Genomic DNA, 25,226 nt, shown 5'->3' with positions numbered 1-25,226 from the left:
GTCATTGCTGCTTCGGAGCCAGGGGAGGCTTTTTCTTCATAGCCAGGGGGCTTATGTTCCTGCTATGGCCTCCGGTCTGCCCAAGCTTGGAATTGGGGTTTCTGAGCCAGCTCCCCAAAGCCTCGTGCTTCAGTTTTCTCTTCCGATGTCTCCAGTACGGCCGCCTCATTGACCTCTGCCAGCCCACACAAAAGAAGTATCAGATTGCTGTAACCAAGGTTTTGGGCAAGAACATGGATGCCATCATCGTGGACTCAGAGAAGACAGGCCGGGACTGTATACAGTATATCAAGGAGCAACGTGGGGAGCCTGAGACCTTCTTGCCTCTTGACTACCTGGAGGTGAGGCCAGTGGCAGTGGGATCAAGACGGTCTGCTAGGGACCCTCCTCCTCGTAGCCCTCCGTGTTCTGCCACCTACTGAGCTGCTGCTTCCTACAGGTGAAACCTACAGATGAGAAACTCCGGGAGCTGAAAGGGGCCAAGCTGGTGATTGATGTGATTCGCTATGAGCCACCTCATATCAAGAAGGCCCTGCAGTACGCTTGTGGCAATGCCCTTGTCTGTGACAACGTGGAGGATGCTCGCCGCATTGCCTTTGGAGGCCACCAGCGCCACAAGGTATGGATTCTGGACAGATTGGAGCTGGACAGGCTTAGCATTGGAGAGTCCTCTTTTCACCTTCTCCTTCTCTCTTCTCCCTTCTGTGTGTAGACAGTGGCACTCGATGGGACCCTGTTCCAGAAGTCAGGAGTGATCTCTGGCGGGGCCAGTGACCTGAAGGCCAAGGCACGGCGCTGGGATGAGAAAGCGGTAGACAAGTTAAAAGAGAAGAAAGAACGGTTGACAGAGGAGCTGAAAGTAAGCCACATAGCAGTACCGTCCCCAGGACTGGGGGTCCTAAGCTCAGGACTGCCACCTCCTTACCACCCTATGCTTCTTTCTTGTCCATTTCAGGAGCAGATGAAGGCAAAGCGGAAAGAGGCAGAGCTACGTCAGGTACAGTCTCAGGCCCACGGACTGCAGATGCGGCTCAAGTACTCACAGAGTGACCTGGAACAGACCAAGACACGACATCTGGCCCTGAATCTGCAGGTGGGGCCTGGCCTCAGCCCTGTTTTGTTTTTTTCTTTTTTAAAAGATTTTATTTATTTACTTTTAGAGAAAGGAGAGGGGAGGGAGAAAGAGGGAGAGAAACATCAATGTGTGGTTGCCTCTTGCGCACCCCCTAGCGGGGACCTGTCCTGCAACCCAGGCATGTATCCTGACTGGGAATCGAACTGGCGACCCTTTGGCTCGCAGGCTGGCACTCAATCCACTGAGCCGCACCAGCCAGGGCAGCCCTGTTTTTTAAAGGCCATCTTTCCATTCCTGGCCTAGGTTTCTCTGAGGGTAGGAACTTGTCCCACTTTCCTCTCTCCTCCCTAGCTGTTCCAGGGAATTAAGCACAGCATAGAGTCAGACAACCAGGGGTTTAAATCTTGGCTCTGTGTGACATTATGCAAGTTACTTAACCTTTCTCTTAGGTAGTTTTTTTTAATAATTTGTAAAGTGAGTTAGAATACTACCTGCTTTATAGAGTCATTGTGAAGATTAAATGAGTTAATACAGGTAAAGAGGTTAGACTGATTCCTTACACTCAGTAAATGTTACGTGCTATTATTAGCATAATTTATTCATTTAATAAATATTTGAGCTTTTGAAATTGAATTGCAAGTGAGCTGTAGGCATTTCAGTACCTGTGGGTGGGGATATTCTCCTAGATATGTTAATGTGTTTGATCATGAAGTACTTCCCCAGGCCACCCTGAAGGTGTTATGCAATGTGTTGTGTGTGTGTGTGTACGTGTGTGTGTAGTTTTGCCTTTTTCTAAAATCAAAAAGTCTGAATTCTAAAACATATTTGACCGTAAGAGTTATGCATAAGTTTTGCATACGTTTACCGTGTGCCCAGCCCTGTGGTTTGAAGCTGTCTGGCTGGAGGCCAGGGAGGAAGCTGTGTGATAGTTTGAGGGCTGACGGAGCTTTGACTGATGCTAAGTCACGTTCTCTCGGCATGTGGAGAGCTAGCTCTTTGAGTTCGTGGGACCAGCGTGCTTGGGTTGCCTCTTTTCCTCCAAAGAGCCTGGTCTCCTTTTACCTTCTCAACCCCTTTTCCTACAGGAAAAGTCCAAGCTGGAGAGCGAGCTAGCCAACTTTGGGCCTCGCATCAACGATATCAAGAGGATCATCCAAAGCCGAGAGAGGGAAATGAAAGACTTGAAGGAGAAGATGAACCAGGTTGGTGGGGGATGAGCCACACTGGCGTGTGCGTCTGGTCAGGACTGGGGCTGGAAGCAGCACTTTGACCCAAAGGGCTTTTGCCCTCCTTTGCTTCTCTCAGGTAGAGGATGAGGTGTTTGAAGAATTTTGTCGGGAGATCGGTGTACGTAACATTCGGGAGTTTGAGGAGGAGAAGGTGAAGAGGCAGAATGAAATCGCCAAGAAGCGGTAAGTGGAAGTGCAGAGAGTGCAGTCAGTGCCTTTGAGACCCCAGCCTGGTGTCCGGCAAAGTCAGGCGCCACGAGGCCGGGAGCAGCTCTCACAGAGATGGGCATGTATTGCAGACCAGCCTTAGAGGACGGGGCCACCGGGGAGGTGGTGCAGCACAGTCCAGTGGTTAAGAGTGCCAGCTTTAGCCCTGGCTGGTGTAGCTTAGTGGATTGAGTGCGGGCCTGCGAACCACACGATCGCGGTTCGATTCCCAGTCAAGGCACATGCCTGGGTTGCAGGCCAGTTCCCGGCAGGGGACACATACATTGATATTTCTCTCTCTCTCCTTCCTTTCCCCTCTAAAAATAAATAAATAAAATCTTTAAAAAAAAGAAATTTAACTTTATAAAAAAAAAAAAGAGTGCCAGCTTTAAATGTGGTTTACCTGCATGAAAAATCCCAGCTCCACAACTCATGATGTTGGATGGTGACTTGATCTTTTTGAGCCTCAGTTTCTTTATCTATAAATGGGATAATAATGACACCTGTCTCATAGCATTGTTGAACAGATCAGGTGAAATAATCCTTTTGAAGTTTTTCACGTATATTTAGCACCTACTAAGAGCAATAAATACTAGCTTTCATTATCGTTATCATGCTGATGGGTAATGCAGGGGAACAGGAATGAAATTCTAAGTTGGAAAGATAGCAAGAACAAAACAACGTTTCTCTTCTCTTCTCCACTTCAGTTTATTCATTTGTTCCATTAACCTTTCTTGAGTACCTCTTGTTGTGTCAAGTTGTCCTGTGCTGGGTATTGGACGGGGGTGGGAGATGAGGATAAGATGGATGAACACAACGCACTCTCCCTGAAGGAGTTCATCTACTGGACCCTGGGCCTCAGTCGGCAGTTCATCCAGCCCATAACCCGTACAGTAAATATTCATTGCTCTTCCACCCCCAAGCCAAGTTCAAGGGATATAGAACTGAATCAGAGACTGTCCCTGCCCTCAGGGAGCTAAGTTGTGGAGTCGTAGGGGAGACAGACGAGTGGATCGGCAATTTCGGAACAGTGTGATCGATGCTGTGCCCTAGGTAGATACAAAATACAGAGGAAATGGTCAAGGAACTGCAGATGAACCAGAGGGAAAAGCAAAAGGATAGACTCAATAGAAAACTGGACAGAGGACGTAGTTAGCATTCCATGGAAAGGGAAGCTCGAATGCCTAATCGCAAATAGATGTCCGTCGCATTCCTGATCAGAGAAATGCAAAGCAAAACAGTTTAGTGGTATTGGGTGAAAGTGAGTCTATGTAAACCCTATGACTTAGCAAAGCCACTCCTGGGCATACTCGTATATTCCAGAGAGAGTGTTGTCACAGGCTCACAAAGGACCACACTCAGGGTTCATCTCGTCGTACTTTGTGGTAGTAGGATGCTGGTGGCAATGCAGACAGCCATCCCTGGGGGAAGGTCTAAGTTAAATGTGATGAATATACAGACTATTGACACCGTATAGCAGTTGAAAGCAAGAACTAGAGTCACAGGCAGCCCCTTGGGTATATTTATAACGCTGTGCATTTGTGTAAATTTAAAAACAAAATGACATTTTACAAGGATCTGCATATTTAAGGCTATATACATATGTATGCAACTATGTGTGTGTGTGTGCGTGTGTGTCACTTTGGAGTACATGCTCAGTGTAAGGAAGATAATGGCAGTGAAAATCAAGGATTGAGCAGACGGAGGAAGGGACTTGCGCAGGCGGCAGTCATAAGTGTATTAAGAACTGCGGAATGTTATTAAATCAGCCGGGCCTAAAAGGGAGGAGGAATCCAACAAAGTGCAATAGAAACGAAGAACCTGCTCACAATCTTGAGGAAAGGTTTTATAGAATGAGGAATGATAAACCGGAGTGAGGAGGCTTTAGCCGGCCTGGCTGCAGAGAGTCCCAGGCAGTGAGAACAGCATGCTCAGAGGGACCGTGCCTTGTTGTGGAAACTAAGTAGTTTTGAATGTCTGGAGCATAGAAATGGGATCACGTGGAAGGCAGGGATGGTGGAGAGGTCAGCGGGGGCCAGATCACAGACAGCTTTTATGAGTCATGCTTAGGAGATTGGACTTAAAATTGCATAGCTGAAAATTATGCAGTTAGTTATATTCCATTTGGAGTATAGTGACTAATATTTTTAAACTGCTAGCATGACATCTGGCAGCATCTGTCATACCGTATTTGGGGGTGGGGGTGGGGGTGGAAGTTAGCCCTGCTTGGCCTGCTAAGTATCTGTATGCTGCTTACATACTCTGAGTGTTTGAAGAGATTGGAAGGAGGGCAATACCAGGAATCTAGTCTTTTCTCCATGGTTTTTACTACCCCAGATCTGCCCCTTAAAAGTTCTGGGATCTTGGGGTGAGGATGCACATGTGGGGGGCGGCAATGGGAAAGGGTCAGTATGAGCTGAATACCTCGCCATAATGATGGTAACTAAAATTTCCTGAGTACTTACTGTGTGCTAGGCATGGTTCTAAGGACATTATACATATTAACTCATTTTTAAAAAAACTCCCAGTAATTCCAAGTTAAGTACTATTATTATTTCCATTTTACAGATGAGGAAACAGAAGCGCGAGAGGATAACTGACTTGCCTGAGAGCACACTGTTAGTAAATGGCAGAGTTGGGATACAGGTCCTGTCATCCCACCACATAATACTGCACTGATGCCACTGGCAGGGACGTCAAGCCCATTTTCACCAGGGGCCACATTCAGCTTCGAGGTTCTCTTAAAAGGGCTCAGTGTAATTTTAGGGCAGTATATATGGAACTACCCCTTAACAGTTAAGCGAGAGATGGGCACTGCCGCCGGGTAGAAACAAGGTGGAGGGCTGGATTCGGCCCTCGCGTCTTGTGTTTGGCACCTGTTATACCTGCGTTACAATCTTGCATTTGCCATTTACTAGCTCTCTGGCCTTGGGCAAGGTCTTTTACCTCTTGGCCCCAGTTTCCTCTTTTGTGTAATTAGGGTGGTAGTGCCTATTTTTTTCCCTGGCTGGTGTGGCTCAATGGATTGAGTGCCAGATGGTGAAGCCAATGGTTGCCCGTTTGATTCCCAGTCGGGGCCCATGCCTGGGTTGCAGGCCGCGTCCCCGGTAGGGGGTGCACGAGGGGTAGCCGCACATCGGTGTTTCTCTCCCTCTCTCCTTCTCTCCCTAAAAATAAATAAATAAAAATCTTTAAAAAATAATGACTATTTGTTGATTGGAGGATTACAGGTAATATATTTAAAGTACATAGAAGCTTAATAAATTGAAATTATAGCTGGTGGGTTCAGGTGGACCTCTTTGTGCTTCCATCTAGGGCAGGGGTTATGGAGTTCTTCAGTGTTTAAAGGAGGACTAATGAATTTTGGCCCACTCCCCCCTGCCTTATGCTGTTGCCACAAGGCTAGGCTGAGGAACTTAGTTCTCTAACTTCAGGGAACGATTTTATGTGGGTTTAAATGGATAAGCTGAGTGGAGACTGAAATTCAGTAGTAATCCTGGGTCCCTTATGCCCTGGGCTTAGTTCTCCTTTCTACCCACAGTTTAGAGTTTGAGAATCAGAAGACTCGCTTGGGCATCCAGTTGGACTTTGAAAAGAACCAACTGAAGGAGGACCAGGATAAGGTGCACATGTGGGAGCAAACAGTGAAGAAGGATGAAAATGAGATCGAAAAGCTCAAGAAGGTAAGGAAGGAGAGCCTGAAGAGAGACCAAAAACAGGGAGAGGAAAATGGAAGAGATATGAGCGAAGGATAACACTTACAAATTATAAAGCTCTAATCAAAATCACACCCACCTCAGTAGACTGAGCGCCAGCCTGTGAATCAAAGGGTCACCAGTTTGATTCCCAGTCAGGGCACGTGCCTGGGCTATAGGCCAGGTCCCCAGTGAGGGGGCATGTGAGAGGCAACCACACACTGATGTTTTTCTATTTTTCTCCTTCCCTTCCCCTCTCAGAAAATAAATAAATAAAATCTTTAAAAAGAGAGAGAGAAATAAGAAAAATGCCAAGACCTAACTAGGAAATAAAACGGGGCTTGTGGCAGGAACAGTTTAAGAAAAGATTCAAATAAGCCATAAACATACACGTAATTTAGTTTCTAGAAATCACAGAAATGTGGACTAAAGCAACCATCACATGTAATTTGTTTTTTATCACATTACCCAACATTTTTTTTTTTTTTTTAAGGATAATGCTCACTACTTGTCATGGTGCAGGAGACCACCTTTTTAAGCCGTGTGGCACCAGGTACCCAAAGTGTGGGCACTGCCTTGTGCACACAAGTTGACGTTTCTGACAAGCATTTATGGTTCCATATGGGAAACTATCCAGTGTCCCCTGGGAATTAGGGATTCGGGAAATTATACTACATTCATACAAGTGTTTGTGTAGTTTAATGGTCTTCAAATTTTAGTAATACATGGACCCTCCTTTAGAGAATTTTCCCCAAGACCTCTTGTATTGGGTTTTAAAAAATCCTTAATGTTGCTTAAACATATATACAAACATGCACAGGGCGGGGCAAAAGTAGGTTTATAGTTCATGTGGAAAACAAAAATAATAATATAAGGGTGAACTCTGTTTTGTGTACTTAGAACTGTGAACCTACTACTTCCTCACCCTGTACACTTGGAGCATTTAACCAGAAAGCCAGTACAGAGTTACAAGTTGAATTTTATGATTAACCACATTAATTCAGTGCAGCAGGTGATGGTGTGCTGTGTCATTCATCCCTTTTCGCAGTGTGTCTGTGTGGCTCACTGCCACAGCTAAGTTCCTGTGAGTTGAGTGTGCCCGCGCTGCTGGGCTGTGGCCTGTGGCCTGATGACTCACTTTCCCCACACCTCTTCTCTTTAAATTCAATTCCAGTGAAATCCTTGTTCCTCAAAGGACCTCACTCCTGAGGTCCTTTGGTCCATATGTGACTTCTTTGTCTGTCTTTGTGGTTGGTTTGTGTATTTTTTTCATTGAACGTCAATGTTGAAAGTAGTCCTCTTTGGTGTCACCAGAATCTTAAGTACAAATGCAGATTGGGCGGTAAAGTTCTGGGGCAGGACTAGGTATCTAGATGATCCAGAATCACGGGTTTCCATGACTGTGACTTTTCGCTTTTAAATCATTTTAAACTTAGCAGAAAGCTGCAAGAACAGACCAAAGAACTCCCATCTACCCATCACCAAGATTCATCATCAGTCATTAACATGTTGCTGTGTTTGCTTTTGCATACTCTGTGTCTGCGTGTTATTTTTTATACGTCCCCTTCAGGTGACTTAAAGATCAAAATGAAAACAAAACGTTCTTTTAAACAGTCAGACCATTATAAATAAGACTAGAGCCCACTGTGGCTCTGCCCACTGTGGCTGACCACTCTCGTTCCCAGTCCCCTTACTCTTCCTGGGGCTTAACTCCATGGAGTGTGTGTTCTTCCAGACCTGCAGGTATCGACTTAACTACTTTTACATTCATATATGTATACTCATAGAAAAAAATGCCACCGTGCTGTTTGGGTTTTAAAGAAAATTAATCTTACACAGCTCAGAACAGTAGTTTTAATGTGGAAAAGATGCTCAAGTATAAGATTAAGTCAGAATACCAAATTTTAGAGACTTCCGCCAAGATGGAGGCATAGGTGGAAACACTGAGCCGTCTCCCACAACCAAGTTTGAATACAACAAAGGTTTGGAGAAACAAAGACACAGCCAAAGGACAGAAAATTGAATTATACGAAGTCCGACTACATCCGACTACATCTAACCGTTCAACGGGGATGGTAAGAGGGGCGGAGCCAGCAGCGAGCAGGGTCAGGCAGGACAGGTCAGGCAGCCCAGAACCAGTCGGGGTGCGGGGCAGACTGACCTCGGTCGCACATTCGCGCACAGTGAGACGGACCACGCAGACCCCAGGGGGTGAGGGCTGATGGCGGTGGCACACTCGCGTGCAGTGGGACGAAATGCGTGGGCCTGGTGACGGCAGCAGCTGCGGCACCGGTGAGGGCTGCGGCGGCAGGCGGCAGGCGGGACGCCATAGTCCCTCTTTGACCCCGCCCCCACATACAGCGTCACAACCCAGCGACTTAGTTGCCCTGCTCTAGTGAACACCTTAGGGCTCTGATCCTGCTACGGAACAGGCACGAACAGCCCAAAAGGTGGCGCAAGAAGAACTCAAAGTCCCAGAGCCAATAACTCTCAGTGACCGAGAAATTGGAGCCTCTCAGAAGCACAATTCAAGACACTGTTTATCAGGATGCTCACAGAACTGGTTGATTATAGTCACAAATTAGAGGAACATATGAAGGCTAACTAATTGAAATGAAGGGAGATGTCCAGGAAACCAGTAGCGATGGAAAGGAAACTGGGACTCAAATCAATGTAATGGACCAGAAGGAAGAACGAAACATCCGACCAGAAAGGAATGAAGAAATGAGAATTCAAAAAAATGAGGAGAGGCTTAGGAACCTCCAGGACATCTTTAAATGTTCCAACATCCGGATTATAGGGGTACCAGAAGGGGGAAAGAAACAGCCACCAGTGGAACACTTACTTGAACAAATAATAAAGGAGAACTTCCCCAGTCTGGCAAAGGAAATAGACTTCCAGGAAATCCAGGAAGCTCAGAGAGTCCCAAAGAAGTTGGACCCAAGAAGGAACACACCAAGGCACATCATAATTACATTAGCCAAGACTAAAATGAAGGAGAGAATCCTAGAAGCAGCAAGAGATAAGGGGACAGTCACCTACAAAGGAGTACCCATCAGACTGTCAGCGGATTTCTCAAAAGAGACCTTCCAGGCAAGAAGGGGCTGGGAAGAAGTATTCCAAGTCATGAAATTCAAGGACCTACAGCCAAGATTGCTTTATCCAGCAAAACTCATTTAGAATGGAAGGATAGATAAAGTGCTTCTCAGATAAGGTCAAGTTCAAGGAGTTCATCATCACCAAGCCCTTATTATGTGACATGCTAAAAGGACTTAATAAGAAAAAGAAGATGAAAAATATTAACAGTGAAAGGACAGCAAACCCACAGTTATTAACAACCACACCTAAAACAAAAACAAACCAAGAGGACAGCTAGATCAGGAGTTGGAACCATAGAAATGAAGAACACATGGAGGGTTAGCAACAGGGGAGTGGGAGGAGGAGAAGGGGGGAGAAGGTACAGACAATAGCATAGACAGTAGGTAGAAAATAGGGGGGAGGGCAAGAATAGTGGGGGAAATATAGAATCTAAAGAACTTGAGACACATGGTTATAAACTAAGGGGGGAGAAGGGTGGGGGAGGGAGTGTGCCGGGGGGAGGGGAATGAAGGGGGGGAATAGAACAACTGTAATGGTATAATCAATAAAATATATTTAAAAAAAAAAGAATACCGAATTTTAATTACATTCTCATCTCAACTATGTAGAGCTGTGTATAAGTAATGCTGTGAGGAAATAGGCTAAAATATTGATCAGTTATCTTTAACTACTGGGATTATGAGTGATTTTTTTGTCCCCACTATGTAATACTTTTTCTATACTTGGAACTTTCCTACAGTAGGCAGCCGGTAAAATGGAGGCAGCCAGGTAATTTAGAATAAGCTAAAAGAAGTTTATGGGGTGATGGGGGTTTGTGAAAGCAGAACTCATTGAACGGAGGCTCCCACAAACTGGTGGAGAGAGCGGGGGCCGAGGGGGGCGATCCTGAGGTGAGATAAGGAGCCTCACCTCTCGTCCTGTTCCCTTTGTTGGGACCAGGAGGAGCAAAGACACATGAAGATCATAGATGAAACCATGGCTCAGCTCCAGGACCTGAAGAATCAGCACCTGGCCAAGAAGTCAGAGGTGAATGACAAGAACCATGAGATGGAGGAGATTCGTAAGAAACTGGGGGGCGCCAACAAGTGAGTGGGTTCAGGCCTGGGCTTGGGACAATTAGGTAGAGCAGACAGCTGGCCGGATTTGGGTCTCACTTATCTCCCTGGATCTCCTTAGGGAAATGACCCATTTACAGAAAGAGGTGACAGCCATTGAGACCAAGCTTGAACAGAAGCGCAGTGACCGCCACAACCTGCTACAGGCCTGCAAGATGCAGGACATCAAGTTGCCCCTGTCTAAGGGCACCATGGACGATATTAGTCAGGAAGAGGTGAGTATCATGGCTGGTGGTGGGAGTAGGCTGTGAGCTATATTACCCAGGGAGAGCAGGGGAGAGAGAGAAGGATGGTGGGCAAGGATGATGGGGCCACATAAAGGGGGATGGCAGGGTAAGGTGAAAGGCAGGAGCCTGCCATGAGAGGGAAGCTGTATGGCAGTAGGCAGTCGGTAGGCGAGGAGAAGATATAATCGTTCACTAACCTTAGGACTTGAGCTAGGTTAGCTCCAGCAGGTGATAGATACTGGTAGGGTAGGAATTGAGGGGCATTAGCCAAAAGGAAAGGAAGGTCGAAGCCGGAGGACCTGAGGAATAATAGCTTAGCTGCAGTGAGGGAGGTTGGCCAGGAGAGGGTTGGGTAGGGGGCATCGGCGGTGCAGAGAAGATGAAGCTTAGTCACAGGAAAGGGAGGGACACTAGCTGATAAAGGAGCCAAGGCATTTTATCCATTGGGAATGGAGATTGGTATCAAGAGGTGGGAATGTTTACTGAGAGGAGGTTTGCTTATGTTTTATCTTCTACCTGGACGTGTATATCAGTTTCACATGTCGTTCTCCCTCCCCTTCTCCAAAAGAACATTTCAGTTTAATTCAGCAAAATATTTTGAACACCAGAAATGCACCAGGCCTCATGGTATCACATGACATAATTACCCCTAATTTGAACCACAGTTCTGCTGGGCAGTCATTGCCCCGTGTTAACAGATGAGAGAACTTGCATCTACCAGCATGACTCGCCCAGGATCATACCCTTGGCAGGGATAGAGCCCAATTTTGAACTCAGATCTTCTGCCCTCAAAGCTGTTGTCTTGCTCCCAGGTGCTTTCTCAGTCATTGAAGGCTGCAAAGGACCCCCCCGCCCCTTCAGGAGGGGCCCTCACATTGCCAGTCTGCTTCATTCCATTCTCTGTTGCCATTGCAGGGTAGCTCCCAGGGGGAGGATTCCGTGAGTGGTTCCCAGCGAACTTCCAGTATCTATGCCCGAGAGGCCCTCATCGAGATTGACTACGGTGACCTGTGTGAGGATCTGAAGGTGAGGATTGGCTTCCGGGGTGGGGGACATCTCCCCAGCAGTCCAGAGAGAGGGTCAGCTCATCTGGGGGCTATCTGGAGACCAGGACCAGAAAGAAGGGCAAGCTGGCAAGGGAGGGAGGCTCGAGTTTTGATTCAGGGCCTCCCCTTACATGCACACACAGATGCCTGCACATCTCCCCTGCCCTCAGGTGCGCCTGTTCTGCCTGCTGCTCATCTTCCCCTTCCATGCATGGACGCTTCTTAGGCCTAAATTCACACACAGAGAACAGGTTTCTGAACAGATAGATCTCAGCGCTTGTTCCCAGGCATTCTTTCCTTCTCACTTGGCCTTCTCTCATCCTGGCTTGCTCTTTCACTCCCCTGCCTTCAGCTGCCATCTCTGTGCTAGGTCCCATGGGTACTTCAAAGCCCAGCTTTGAAGGGCTTCTCTTCCCCAAATCTGCCCCTTCTTCTCAGAGCCAGCCAGTTTCAAACCAGAAATCTGAGCGCCATCCTTGATTCCCTCTCTCACTCTGCCTATTCAGTGAATTACCAAGCCCTACCATTTTATCTCCTAAATATTCGTTGAATTCTCTTTTTTTCTGGTCCCACTAGTACAGGCCACTTTCACTTCTCACGTGGAGGAGCTGCCTAAATAGATTCTGATGCTTTCCAGTCCATCATTGTAGTCAGGGGGACTTGATTTTTTTAAACTTTTTATGGAAATTTTCAAATACACACAGAAGTACAGAGAATGCCACAATGAACCCCCAGATACCCATCACCCCGCTGCAGCAATGAGCGACATATGGTCAGTCTTGTTTTTTATATCCTTCCATCTTCCCATTGGCCTGTTTTATTTAAATCAAATTCCAGGTATTATTCCATTCACAGAAGGACTCTTTTAAAAATGTAACCACGGTATTATGCCAAAAATAATTTTACTAACAACTCTGTAATGGTCTAATACTTAGTAAATGGTTAGATTTCCACGAATGCCCCATAAATATCTTTTTTTTTCTTTTTCTTTTTTTTTGCACAGTTTCTGTGTTTAAATCAGGATTCAAGTGAGGTCCATATGTTGCGATTGGTCTCTTCTAGTCTATAACATTTTCTTTTCCCTTTGTATTTTTTTTTCTGCCTATTTAGGGAAGAAACTGGGTCATTGGACCTGCACAATTTCTTACATTCTGAATTTGGCTGATTATGTCTCATGATGTTATTTAACATGTTCTTCCCTCCCCTGTATTTCCTGTACACTGGTGCTTAAATCTAGGGTTTGATTGGATTCAGGTTCGTTTTTTAATTTTTGACAAGAATATACCCCAGTCGGTGCTGTGTACTTGTGAACTTCCTTCTGCATAGCGTCAGTGGGCACTGAGTGCCAGTCCCATCTTTCTAACAGAACTGATCAGTGCTCACCGTTGCTTGTGAAACATGCTTGTCAAAAACTCAAGGATCCGATCAAGCTTTTGTATCCATCCTATAAGAAACACTGGTGCCGGAGGAACATGTTAAATAAAAGCTCGGGGATGCATTCAGCTAAATCCAGACTGGGAAACTAGAGGACAAAAGATCTGTTCTCTTCCATAAATAAATGGGAAGAAAGGAAAATATAGAGGGAGGACTTTTATAGACGATAGGAGACAAATCAGCCAATTGGAATGTGTGGCCCTCCCCTGAATCCAAAGAAAAGAGAGGAAGGGGAACTTTTAGGTTAAATGAGGTTTAAGAGACATACATCATCCAGTTGCAGTGTGTATACTTTATTTGGAACTTGCTTTGAAAAACCTGTACAAATTTTTTTTAAATAAAACAATCAGGATGATTTGAACATAGACTAGGTAATTTATGATGTCGAAGAATTGCTGCTAAGATTTTTTAGGTGAGTTAGTGGTATTGGGTTTTATTTTAAACTGTCCTGTCTTTTACAACAGTGGTTCAAAATTGGGGTGGGGTGGGGTTTGCATCCCTAGGGCACTTTCAGTAATGTCTGGAGATAACCCGTCACACGTACTTGTCACAACTGCAGCGGAGGTTACTGCTGGCATCTGGCCCGAAATGTCAGTAATGCTGGGATTCAGACACCCGGTATTAGAGCTACATATTGAAATATTTGTACATGGTATGTCTGAGACTTAAAAAGATTTGATTTATTTTAAGAGAGAGAGGAAGGGAGGGAAAAAGATGGAGAGAACCATCAGTGTATGGTTGCCTCTCACTCACCCCCTACTGGGAACCTGGCCTGCAACCCAGACATGTGCCCTGCCTGGGAATCGAACCAGTGGCCCTTTGGTTCACAGGCCAGCGCTCAATCCACTGAGCCACACCAGCCACAGCTGAGATGTGTTTTAGAATAATTGACTATAGAGAGGAATTGGGTATAGATGACAGTATTTGCTGTGAGTTGATAATTACTGAAGCTGGGTAATAGGTCAGGGGAGTTCATTATATTCTCTGCACTTTTCGTGTGTGTTTGAAAAAAGAAAAACAGTCATGATCATTAGGTCCAGGGGGTGTGAACTTCAGGGTTTAGGAAGTTCCGGTTAGCCTCTCCCTGGCTGGGGTTAGCCGCGCTTCAGGGTCACTGCCTAGATCCCTCGGGCTTTCAAAATGGTAATTTTCTGATTCTTTCATTTCTCCTCCACTTACTAATTGGGTGTCTAAAAAGAGCTTTCTCACATCAACTATTTAATTCCCCTGAAATACAGTTAGTATAGAAAATGTAGGATAAATACTTAATTCATCTCCTTTATTTACCAGGTCTTAGAATGAGTTGGTTGCCGTTGGGAGCCGTTGTAACCTTTAAAGGTTATCAATGAGGTTTTTAACTTGTCTTTATTATAAACACAAGTATTTAAATATATCTGCATCTGTTTCAGTCTATTGGAGTTATTTTCCTTTTTGAGGTACAGATCATCCCGTCCTTGACCAGTGGGAGCCACTTCAAGTTGATTTGGGGGGTTTTTTTTGTTCTTAGTTCAGATTTTTATTATGGAAATCTTCATATGCATAAGTAAAACAATACAGTGCTGTCCCATGTCGCCATGGCCATTTCAGCAGTTACCACCTGTCTCACATGCCACCCATCCATTCCCTTGTTCCTTCTTTCTCAACCCCAGGTTATTTACAAATAAATTCTGGGCATCGTGTCATTTTTGTTTGTAAATATTTCAGAATGTAGCTGCCAAAAGAAATAATTTCTTCTTTGTTTATTAGCTGGAACACCATAAAGAGAGATTTCCTCTCATCAATTATATGATTACCCTGAGGTACAGTTTGTACAGGAGAGGCAAGATAGATACGCATGATTCTTTCCCTTTATTACCATTTTATAAAATAATGAGTTATTTCTGTGGCATTCTCAAGAATAGTCCACTGAATTGTTTTCTTATCATTAGGAACTTTAATGGGTTTAAACACATTTGCTGTGTTGTATCCTGTGGTGGTAATTATTCTTACTGATCAAGTTGTCACATCTTTGGCCAGTGGGAACTCATTCAGATTGGTTTCGGAATCATTTTGACACAACCTTTTCAGTCTTTGATACTCCCTTCCCTGCCCCCTGGTCTTGCCAGGCTCATCGTCTACATTTTCTACCCCAAGACTTGGAGTTAGCCATTTCTCTGCGAAGCTCCAACTTCTTTTAGTAGGAAATGCTTATTACTTAGTGATGGCCATCTGCACGCTGCAGTGCTCCTGACTGCGGGGTTGCTTGGTGCTTCTAGAACTTTTTGGTAGACTTAGCTACAAAATGCATTTTTTTATTTTGAAGGAAAATGTGTCATGAGTTTTTATTTATACTTCCAGTTTAAATTGTGATTCTCAAAATTCAACATCATTGATTGTATGTTTGAGTCTCCAGTTATTGCCGAAAATCTTGGTTCCTAGCAGCACTAACATAGTAGCATACTTTATCCTCTTCTGTAACAGTTTGGAAATCACAATAAAATACTATTAGTCACACTTTCATTATTGAATGCTGTCTAAGATTTCCTTGCTTGTTCATTGTTGCTAAGCTAATCGCTCATTCAGCATGCTTGCTTGTGTTTCTATGTTTTAAAGTAATTTGAAAGAATTCTGCGTGTTTAACCAATTTAATGTATAGTTGGGTTTCTTTGTTTAGTTTTCAGTTTTTAAGGGATTGCTCTTTTTGAATATTTTATTTTTCCCAACTTTAATTTTAAAAATGTTCAAGCCTATAGAAAAATTGAAACAACAGTATAGCGAACATCCATATGCCTTTTACCGTAAGTTCACCAATGACATTTTTTCAGTCTGCTTTCTCTCTCATCTTGATTCCCTCCCTCCATACAGCACACTTGTTTTGTTTTTGCTGAACTGTTTTTGTATGAAGGAAGTTGCAGACTTCAGCTCTCAAGTGCTGCAGCATGCTGAGAACAAGAGATTCTTCTCATAACCACAATTCCATATTACACCTAATTTCATATTCAATAACTCACCCATATTCACCCTGGCTGGTGTGGCTCAGTGGATTGAGTGCCAGCCTGCGAACTGAAAGGTCTCTGATTCAATACCCAGTCAGGGCACGTGCCTGGGTTGCAGGCCAGGTCCCCAGTCGGGGGCTCACAACAGGCAACCAATCGATGTTTCTCTGGCACAACTATGATCCAATCATATATTGTTTTTTGTTGTTCTTTCTCTTTAGTTTCTTTTAACATAGAGCATTCTTCTCACTTTTTTTTTTATAACATTGATCCTTTGAAGGGTCTATATGTTGTCTTTTTTTCCTGTTTGTTGTCTTGAAGAATGGATACGCGATGGACATGTTGGTTTATTTTCATTGTTGCTGAACTTATTTTTCCTGTGAGTTGGAAGTTTGATCTAGTCCGGAGGCTTGACAGATTTGGGTTAAGTAACTTTTGGGCAAGAACATTTGCTTGGTGAGGCTTTGTGCTTTGTGTCGCATTATGCCGGGAACCATATAATGTTAGGATGCCCCATGTTTATGATGCTAAGTTTGGTCCTCAGTTAAGGTCTCAATTGCCAGATTTCTCAACACTAAACATACATGTTCAACTTTGTAAATAGTTAATAATCTTTAGGGTGATTCTTGAACATCTTGTGAATATCTTGTTCCCCAACACTTTTTTTACCTAGTGTTTTTTGCATTTTGATTCAATTTTGTCTTATAATTGCGTAGTCTTCATATCGTTCTAAAACCAAACGTATAGTACAAGGTCCATGAAGAGAAGTTAGCTTCCTGTCCTGTGCCCTTCACCACTCTTCCTCTTTGGGTAACCATTTTAATTTGTTTTTGGATTATCCTTGTTTTACTCTCGTACTTTTAACACATGAATATATTTGTATGCAAATATATTCATATTCCTTCTCTCAGATAAAAGATAGCATTGTATTATATACTTTTCATATTTCACTTACAATGTATCCTAGAGAGGACTTTTAAAAATATATATATTATTTACTTATTTATCTTTAGAGGGGAAGGGAAGGAGAGAGGGAGAGAAATATCAGTGTATGGTTGCCTCTGGTGTGTCCCCTGCTGGGAACTGGCCTGCAACCCAGGCATGTGCCCTGACTGGGAATCGAACCGCGATCGTGTGGTTCGCAGGCCTGCGCTCAATCCACTGAGCTACACCAGCCAGGGCTAGAGAGGACTTTTCTAAGACACATATATGCAGCCCTGGAGTCGGAGTTAGGTGATCTTCCTGTGTGCCGACCCCACATGTCTGTTTGGTGTAGTTTTGGTGTCACCATATGGTATTCTCCTTGTTTACGTCTCTGCATTCCTCTGTTAGTCCACAGGCTCTGTGAGCACAGGAACCATGGCTCAGACGGCGTTCCGTAAATATTTATTCACTCAATGTTGCAGAAGGGCACTTATCCATAAAATGTAAAGGCAAAATCCATACAAGCTAAAACCAGACTCAAGTGGAATTTGCTCAGATGGAGCGATCAGGGCAGAAAATGTGCGTTGCCTTATTTATTGTAGAGTCCAGGCCAGCCTGTGCGGGAACCTCCAGGTCACCCTGAGAGGGGGCTGGCTCATGGCCTGGGCTGAAAGCCAGAGAGGGGCACCACCAGCTGCTGCTCTTGAGAGATGGAGAAGTCGACAGGACTTGGGGGAAGGGCTAGGGGTGAGAAGGCAGCATCAGCCTGTACTTCCCAGGGGTGATGGGAGTGGTTACTATGGGAGGAACCAAAGAACCTGCCTTCTCCTCAGAAGCATGTCCCCATGTAGTCAAGCATCTCTGTGGGGACCTGGGCTTGGGGACCTGGTCCATCTTGATGTTGTTGGGCCTGGGGTTTACAGGATGCCCAGGCTGAGGAGGAGATCAAGCAGGAGATGAATACACTGCAGCAGAAACTAAATGAGCAGCAGAGTGTGCTGCAGCGGATTGCTGCCCCCAACATGAAGGCCATGGAAAAGCTGGAAAGTGTCCGAGACAAGTTCCAGGAGACCTCAGATGGTAGGATTTCGCCCTTTTACTTGGACCTAAGATGAAGACAGGAGGCTGGCGGCATGGCCGGGGCCTGTTGTGAGCGCACACCCCGGCAGCTCCCATTTTTTACATGCTTTCTCACTTGAAACGCCCAACAGGTCTAAACAGTAGGGGTTATCACACCTGTTTTTGTTTTTTTTTTTAAGATTTTATTTTTTACAGAGAGGGGAAGGGAGAAAGAGAGGGAGAAAAACAGCAGTGTGAGAGAGAAACATCAACCAGTTGCCCCTTGCACACGCCCCAACTGGGGATCAAACCGGCGACCTTTCAGTTTGTGGAACAATGCCCAACCCACTGAGTCACCAGTCAGGGCTTCACACCTGTTTTATAGAAAGGAAAACTGCTAAGCTTCAGAGAGTGTGAATCTCCTGTCAAGGTCACACAGCCAGTTCACCAGCTGGCTGTGTAGAGCCCAGGGAAGAATCCGTGTTTGTGTAGCTCCAAGGCTGTGTTTCTTCCTTGGCACTGTGTTGGCCAGCCCGCTGGATACAGCTGGTTGAGGTACCGTCTTCCTGGGCCTCTTCCCCAGGCGTTCATCTCTCCCTCTCTGGGATATTCCTGCTCAGTGGATTGTCATTTGCAGGTCATCCTTGTCAGAGCATGTTCCTCAGCCTTGGCAGAGCCCGGGCCCTGAGGAGTCACCTGTCTTTCTCTTGTGGCAGAGTTCGAGGCGGCCCGAAAGCGAGCCAAGAAGGCCAAGCAGGCATTTGAACAGATCAAGAAGGAGCGCTTTGACCGCTTCAATGCTTGCTTTGAATCTGTAGCCACCAACATTGACGAGATATATAAGGCCCTGTCCCGCAACAGCAGTGCCCAGGTAGGCTGGAGCCCCTTACCCAACCAACCCTTATTATCCTCAGTTACCTTCCCATCTATGCCTCCTGTCCCCATCCCCATGCTGACCCAGACTCCAACTCTCACCCATCTGCCTTGCCCCTAGGCCTTCCTGGGCCCTGAAAACCCAGAGGAGCCCTATTTGGATGGCATCAACTACAACTGCGTGGCCCCTGGCAAACGGTTCCGCCCTATGGACAACTTGTCAGGGGGGGAGAAAACGGTGGCAGCTCTGGCCCTGCTCTTTGCCATTCACAGGTGAGGCTGGGCCCTCCATGGCGGTTGGCAGAGAGACCGAACTGAGGCCGCTGGAGGCTCTTGGGCCCGAGGATGTGCAGAGATCTGGGGGGGGTAAAGGTGTTCCGGGGGAATCTGGATTGCATCCCGGTTTCCCTGCCTACAACACATGTGGCCTTGTTTCCTGGACCTGTCTTCCCCGTCCACCCTCACATACTCAGCGTGCCCTCACTGGCCCTTGCACATACTCAGTTCCCTCACCAGGCTGTTGCTCACACAGTTGCGGGCTAATCAGCCCTCTCCATGCAAATCTAGCCTGACTGTTACCCACACCCCTTCAGGTCCCATTCTCCTCCTGTTCCTCGGGGAAGCCTGTTCTGACCACTGTAGCATAGCTTGACCTTCCTCAGTACTGGAATCTGACCCCCACAACCTAGTGCTTGATTGTACAAAGTCTTTCAGCGAATGTTTCTTGACGGCTGCTCTGTACCAGACTCCATGGGGGGATTGGGAATACAGATGTCTCAGACATGGTCTCTGTCCTCAAGGAGCTTGCAGTCTAGTGGAAGCCAGATGTGTAGACAGTGGCTAATTGTTGTAATCAGATGAGCCTGTGTGCTATGGATGCACAGGGGAGAGACAGCAACCCAATCTGGAGAAGGGGGTGAGTGGCCAGGGAAGGCTGTTGAAGGTAGGCTAGGTAACACTGGGGCAGAAAATGTAAAGAATGAGTAGAAATTGGCCAGACAGATGAGTGGGCGTCCCAGGCGGAGGGCACAGCATGTGTGCAGGCAAGGAAACGTGACAGCACAGCACGGGCGGGGCGGGCCTCTAGGCCGTCTGGTCAGTGTGGCTGGAGCCTAGGAGAGCTGCATCTCCCCAACCAGCCTGGAAGCTGTGCAGAGCACCATGTCTTCTGGTTCCACAGGGTCTGGGAGCTCAGGGCTGGATGCAAGGGGGGACGCGGTTGTTCTCTTGGCCTTTAGGTGCTCAGGGCGCATTAAGGCCTGGGATGTTTAGTCTGAAGAAGCAGAGGGGTGGCTGGCCTGCCCCACCCTCACCCCATTGGTGTCAGTTCACCTTCTGGTTCTCTTCCAGCTACAAGCCAGCCCCTTTCTTCGTCTTAGATGAGATCGATGCTGCCCTAGATAACACAAACATTGGCAAGGTGGGTCCAGGGAAAGCAGGGCCAGGGATGGAGGCCCTTTGGTGAGGGCTGGGTTTTGGGGAGCAGCTGCTGAGTGTGCCCTAGCTGTTCCTGCTGCCTGCTCTCTGTGCTGGGGAGGTTGGGCCTGGGGTCATTCACACCGTGCTGGTCAGCGGCCTTTTCTCAGTATCTCTTCCCCTGATACTCTAGCTTCTGCCTCTGGCTCTGACTGGAGAACACAAGGCCCAGTGCTAGGTCCTCAGCCCTGCTAAGTATTGGTGGCCCCTTCCACAGGTGGCCAATTACATCAAGGAGCAGTCGACCTGCAACTTCCAGGCCATTGTCATCTCTCTCAAGGAGGAATTCTACACCAAGGCTGAGAGCCTCATTGGCGTCTACCCTGAGGTAGAGCGGGGCTGGCTCAGAAGCCAGTCCCACTCCCTGCCTGACTCCCCAGGGCAGGAAGGGAGGCCGAAGTGGAGGGGCACAGGGGCCGGGAAGCATAGACACCTGAACCGCCATCTGGGCCTGTTGAAGCTTTGCCCTGGAGGCTTACCCAGCCGAGCTGGGCAGGGCCTTGGCAATTGGGTTGAGGTAGAAGGGCCAGGCAGAGGCACCCACATGGCAGAGAAAAGGAGGGGCATGCAGAGGTAGGCAGGAAGAGAAGGCACATGGGACCAAGCACATCCCCACACACACAAAGAGAACCATTGCTTGGGCTTTGGGCAGATATGTAGGGAGGAGGGTTTGAGGTCCCCAGTTCTGGGAAGCTAGACCCCTGTTAATTTCGTGTTTTTTTCTCTCCCCCCCCCTCCTTCAGCAAGGAGACTGTGTGATCAGCAAAGTCCTGACCTTTGACCTCACCAAGTACCCAGATGCCAACCCTAACCCCAATGAGCAGTAGTACTTCTGCCCTCCCATTCTGTTGATCCCAGAGCTGCCCATCTCCCAGTCTCTGGATGTTTGTCTCCCAGCCTTCCCCTACCTCCTGTGTCTGTCTGCTATAGTCACGGCATTTAGGCACTGCTGTCCAGCGCAAAGAGGAACGGAGGTGATGTTAGGTCTGGAGCAAAAACTGAGCTACAGGGAGCATCCTGGCCTCTGGAAGGAATTGCTGAGCTGAACAGGGCCAGCTGCCCCTTCCCACTTTTCCCATTCCCAGACATCCCTTTCCATCATCCATGATCACGGGTCTGTGGGACCCCTTGCATTCTGCATGTGTGTGGGGGTAAGTGAGTGTGTGTGTGTGTGTGTGTGTGCATGTGGGTATGTTTGCTAAATAATAAAGATACTGCAGATTTATTTTAGAAGCCTAGGTTACATTTGACTCCAACAGAGCTTAGTATGACTGCAGCTCCCAGCTGGGCATAGATACTCAGTGCCTCATAGGAAGGAGTCAGGCAGTCACGTGGAATTGCATGCATTCACTCGTTTGTATTTTCACTTTTTCATTTATTCATGTATTTATCAAATGCATACTAAACACTCTTTATTTGTTAGGCTCTCTGGTAGGAGTGCAGAGCTGAATCAGACATGATCCCTCCTAAGGAGATGTAGTAGGTTCATGAGTTCCTGTGGTTAACTGAATTATGTATGGGCACTTTGAATTCAAGAAGAGGACGATCACCTCCAGGCTTCCTGGAGGACAGCACATTTGAGCTGGACCTTGATGAGTCAGTAGGATGTGGTCAGGCACTAGGAACAGGGCCCGGGCTCTGGGGACAGACAATTGTATGTTCTAGTCCCATATTTTATCCCTTACTAGTTTGACATTGGGCAAGTCATTTGGCCTTTCTGTGCTTGTTTCCTCACCTAACAAAGTCACCTACCTCTTTGGATTTAACGATGTCAAGCTTCTCACTGGATGCCTTATCCGTGCTTGGAATCCATGAGGTGCTTAACCCTCAGAGGGAGGTTTTCTTGTGCCTGGAGCCCTGGGGGTTTCTGATGCCAGTGTGGGACAAAAGGCACCTCCAGATCTGGGAGATGCCAGATGCCCTGGTTACTAGGAAAGTTCCAGAGCACTGATCGGGTTTACTGGGTAAGTGGAGGGCCTAAGGAAGCCTACAGTTTCAATCATGTACGTTAACTGGGTGCCTGCGCCGTGCCCCATCCAAACACAAGTGCTGTTTGCTGCTTTAGTGGCAGGGACCGAGCAGGGCGGTTCTCTGGTTCGCACACTGTCAGGCCGTCCCCTTGTCCTGGTCTGTAACTGCGTTCGTGTCTTTGGCAAGTTAAGGCAGTTCCAGTGAAGTAATACATGAATCTACTCTCTTTTTTAAGGATTACATTATTACAAATAAAACCAGCCTCCTTCGACTACCATTTCCCCTCCCTCCCCTAACTGCTGTTCTGTTGTGTATCTGTCTAGACCCTGAAGACTTTCCTATACATAAGATCATTGGAAATGTTACTGTGTTTACTGCAGACAGTTTATGGAGACGTTCTGCAGTTTGCTTTCTCGGCTTAATATTTTTGAAATCTCTGCATGTCACAAGTAGATTCAGATCATCCTTCGTAATTGCTGTATAGATAGATTGTCATCATAGGATTCTATCAAATTTTACCCATTTCTCTTGTGATAGTAAGACTTTTCTGTTTTTGATATTACAAAATACTACATAGGAGTACTGTGTGTGTGTGTTTGTGTGTGTGAAATTTACCTACAGTGGATTCCTGGGGTTGAATCAAGTGAGTCATAGGCTATTTATATTTTTGTTTTTAATACATACTTCCAAATTACCCTCCTGTACTATTGACTCAATAATTTGCTTTGAGATTGTCTTAGATTTAACGTCATTATCAACTTCAATTTCATCCTAAGTAGTGATACCCATGAAATCACAGGTTTTATGTGCTTGGTGTTTTTTTAGAAATACGTATTAAAAGGCATACTAACAAAACAAATTTGTCTGTGTTCAATCAAAGAAGACCCATGTCGCCAGTGGGCCATCGTTTGGGGAGAGCTGGCATCTCTGGGAAGACACAGTTTGGGAGTCGCGCTGGTTCAAATCCTGGCTGTAGAACCTTGAGGCCATTATTTCCCCTGTGTGAGCCTCATTTTCCTCACACAGGAAAGGAGACCATAGAGGCCCACCTTGCAGCAGTATGCATAGGGAAGATGAAATATGTTTGAAGCCGTTTGGCAGTGGTGAGCACAGGCTTTTGAAGGTAGCAATTGCTGTTACCTCCGTTTACAGGTGGGGAAACCGAGGCCCAGGAAGGGTAGGTGACCTGGCTGTCAGATAACAGTGAGGGTTTGAATTCTGGCCCTCCGATTCAGTCTTGCGGTTTCTCCACGGGGAGGGTGGTTGTCAACCTTGCCTTGGACTTGAATCACTTGTGAAGCTGCTTTTAAAAAAATCAAAGCCATACATTCAACAATACCAAGGTCGGAAAGCGGTACAGGAGGGCTCATAATCAAAAGCTGCCGCTTCCTTCGGCACCTCCACAACCAAAGGGCTCGGAGCGCCTTGCTCTGGTCCCGCCCTGGGAACCTCGTTCAGTTGGGTGTGGAGAATAATCTAGATCATAGATTTTCAACCTGTTTCATCTCATGGCACACATAAACTAATTACTACAATTCTGTAGCACACCAAAAAATATACTTCTTTGCCAATCGGACACAAATAGGTATAATTTTGGCTCATTCACACTGGATAGCTATTGTGTTGGCTGTTGTAATTGTTTTATTTGACAGTCTAGGGGGAAAAGAGGTCAGTTAAATAGGTGTTGCGTGTGTTAAAAATTCTTGGGGCACACTGGTTGAAAATCACTGATCTAGACAACTGATCCCTACCTCACAGGGTGGGAAGGGTTATGGGCTAAGGCCCTGGAGCACAAGAATACAAATGCTAAAAGGATCCTAAATTCTGAGGGTCAGAGGGAGATGACTTGTTTGACGTCTGAGCGTTTCAGTGCCAGAGCCTAGACTTTGACTTGAGCCTTCGCTGCTCGCCCAGTGCCCCTGCGTTGTGCGGATTGCCTCACGTCATCAAAGACAATGTGTGCTCAGTGAAGCTGTGCTCGGGGAGCAGACACCAGGGTGTTTTCAACAGGAAGCTGAATGTGAGTCACAGCCTTAGGACTCCTTGGAGAAGGCCAGGTTGAGTCTCTTACACGCCGGACCCTGCAGCCTTGGTCTAGGTTGTTGAAGAGTACTTCCACACCCTGGCTGGTGTAGCTTAGTGGATTAAGCATGGTCCTGGGAACCAAAGGGTCACTGGCTCTATTCCCAGTGAGGGCACATACCTGGGTTGTGGGCCAGCTGCCTAGTAGGGGGCTCGTGACAGGCAACCACACATTGATGTTTCTCCCCTTCCCCTCTCTCCAGAAAAATAAAAATTTTTAAAGGGGGTACTTCCATGACTGTCTCCTTGTAATTGGGCATGTCACAGAATCGTGGTGTTTCACACCGAGGACACATACACAAGCCAAATCTTAATCTTGCGTTGGAGGAGCTCACTTTCCAGGCGGGGAGGCAATGCAGAAAATGACCATTAACCACATAGTGTCAGTGTGACCAGCGTTCTGAGGGCAGCATGGAAAAGGGACATCTAACTTAGGGAGAGGCCCAGGGATAGCCTCTAGTCTAGGAGCTGAGACCTGAGCTGAGTCTTGAGGGACTGGTAGGAATTTCCAGGGAGTGGGAATGGTATGCACAAAGACCCGAAGGCAAGAAACAGCAAAGCAATTCAGAAATACCAAAGCGTAGGGTTTCCTGGGGTGGGGAAGATCAGTGGGAGTTGAAGCTGGAGAGGTCACGAACCAGATTCAAATTCTAGGAGCCTGGCTACAGAGTCCAGCTTTACGTCATGGGACAATGTGGTTTCCAAACTGGCTGCACCCCAGAAACACAGGCGTCCTGAA

At 46.5% G+C, this 25,226-nt stretch overlaps 1 protein-coding gene across 2 annotated transcripts in view; it reads left to right on the top strand.

The window, feature by feature from the left end:
- Positions 1 to 23,264, top strand: part of SMC1A (structural maintenance of chromosomes 1A) — a 32,425-nt gene extending 9,161 nt beyond the window's left edge. The window contains exons 10-25 of one of the 2 annotated variants that reach the window (XM_037033758.1): positions 156 to 341; positions 440 to 619; positions 713 to 859; positions 956 to 1,093; positions 2,161 to 2,277; positions 2,381 to 2,487; positions 6,053 to 6,194; positions 10,245 to 10,390; positions 10,482 to 10,635; positions 11,563 to 11,673; positions 17,950 to 18,106; positions 18,802 to 18,956; positions 19,080 to 19,231; positions 20,309 to 20,378; positions 20,652 to 20,762; positions 21,178 to 23,264. In XM_037033758.1, coding sequence (XP_036889653.1) covers positions 156 to 341; positions 440 to 619; positions 713 to 859; positions 956 to 1,093; positions 2,161 to 2,277; positions 2,381 to 2,487; positions 6,053 to 6,194; positions 10,245 to 10,390; positions 10,482 to 10,635; positions 11,563 to 11,673; positions 17,950 to 18,106; positions 18,802 to 18,956; positions 19,080 to 19,231; positions 20,309 to 20,378; positions 20,652 to 20,762; positions 21,178 to 21,261 — 2,157 coding nt within the window. In that variant the 3' untranslated portion in view covers positions 21,262 to 23,264. Of the gene's footprint in view, positions 1 to 155; positions 342 to 439; positions 620 to 712; positions 860 to 955; positions 1,094 to 2,160; positions 2,278 to 2,380; positions 2,488 to 6,052; positions 6,195 to 10,244; positions 10,391 to 10,481; positions 10,636 to 11,562; positions 11,674 to 17,949; positions 18,107 to 18,801; positions 18,957 to 19,079; positions 19,232 to 20,308; positions 20,379 to 20,651; positions 20,763 to 21,177 lie in introns of those variants that run through there. The other variant, XR_005064695.1, reaches the window with a different exon arrangement.
- The last annotated feature ends 1,962 nt before the right edge of the window (positions 23,265 to 25,226 follow it).

The sequence above is a fragment of the Sturnira hondurensis genome, unplaced genomic scaffold, assembly GCF_014824575.4.
Source record: "Sturnira hondurensis isolate 20B ecotype Veracruz unplaced genomic scaffold, ASM1482457v3 Scaffold0021781, whole genome shotgun sequence".
Lineage (NCBI taxonomy): Eukaryota > Metazoa > Chordata > Mammalia > Chiroptera > Phyllostomidae > Sturnira > Sturnira hondurensis.
Note: the sequence above shows the minus strand (reverse complement) of the source record. Positions and strands in the feature narration are given on the sequence as shown.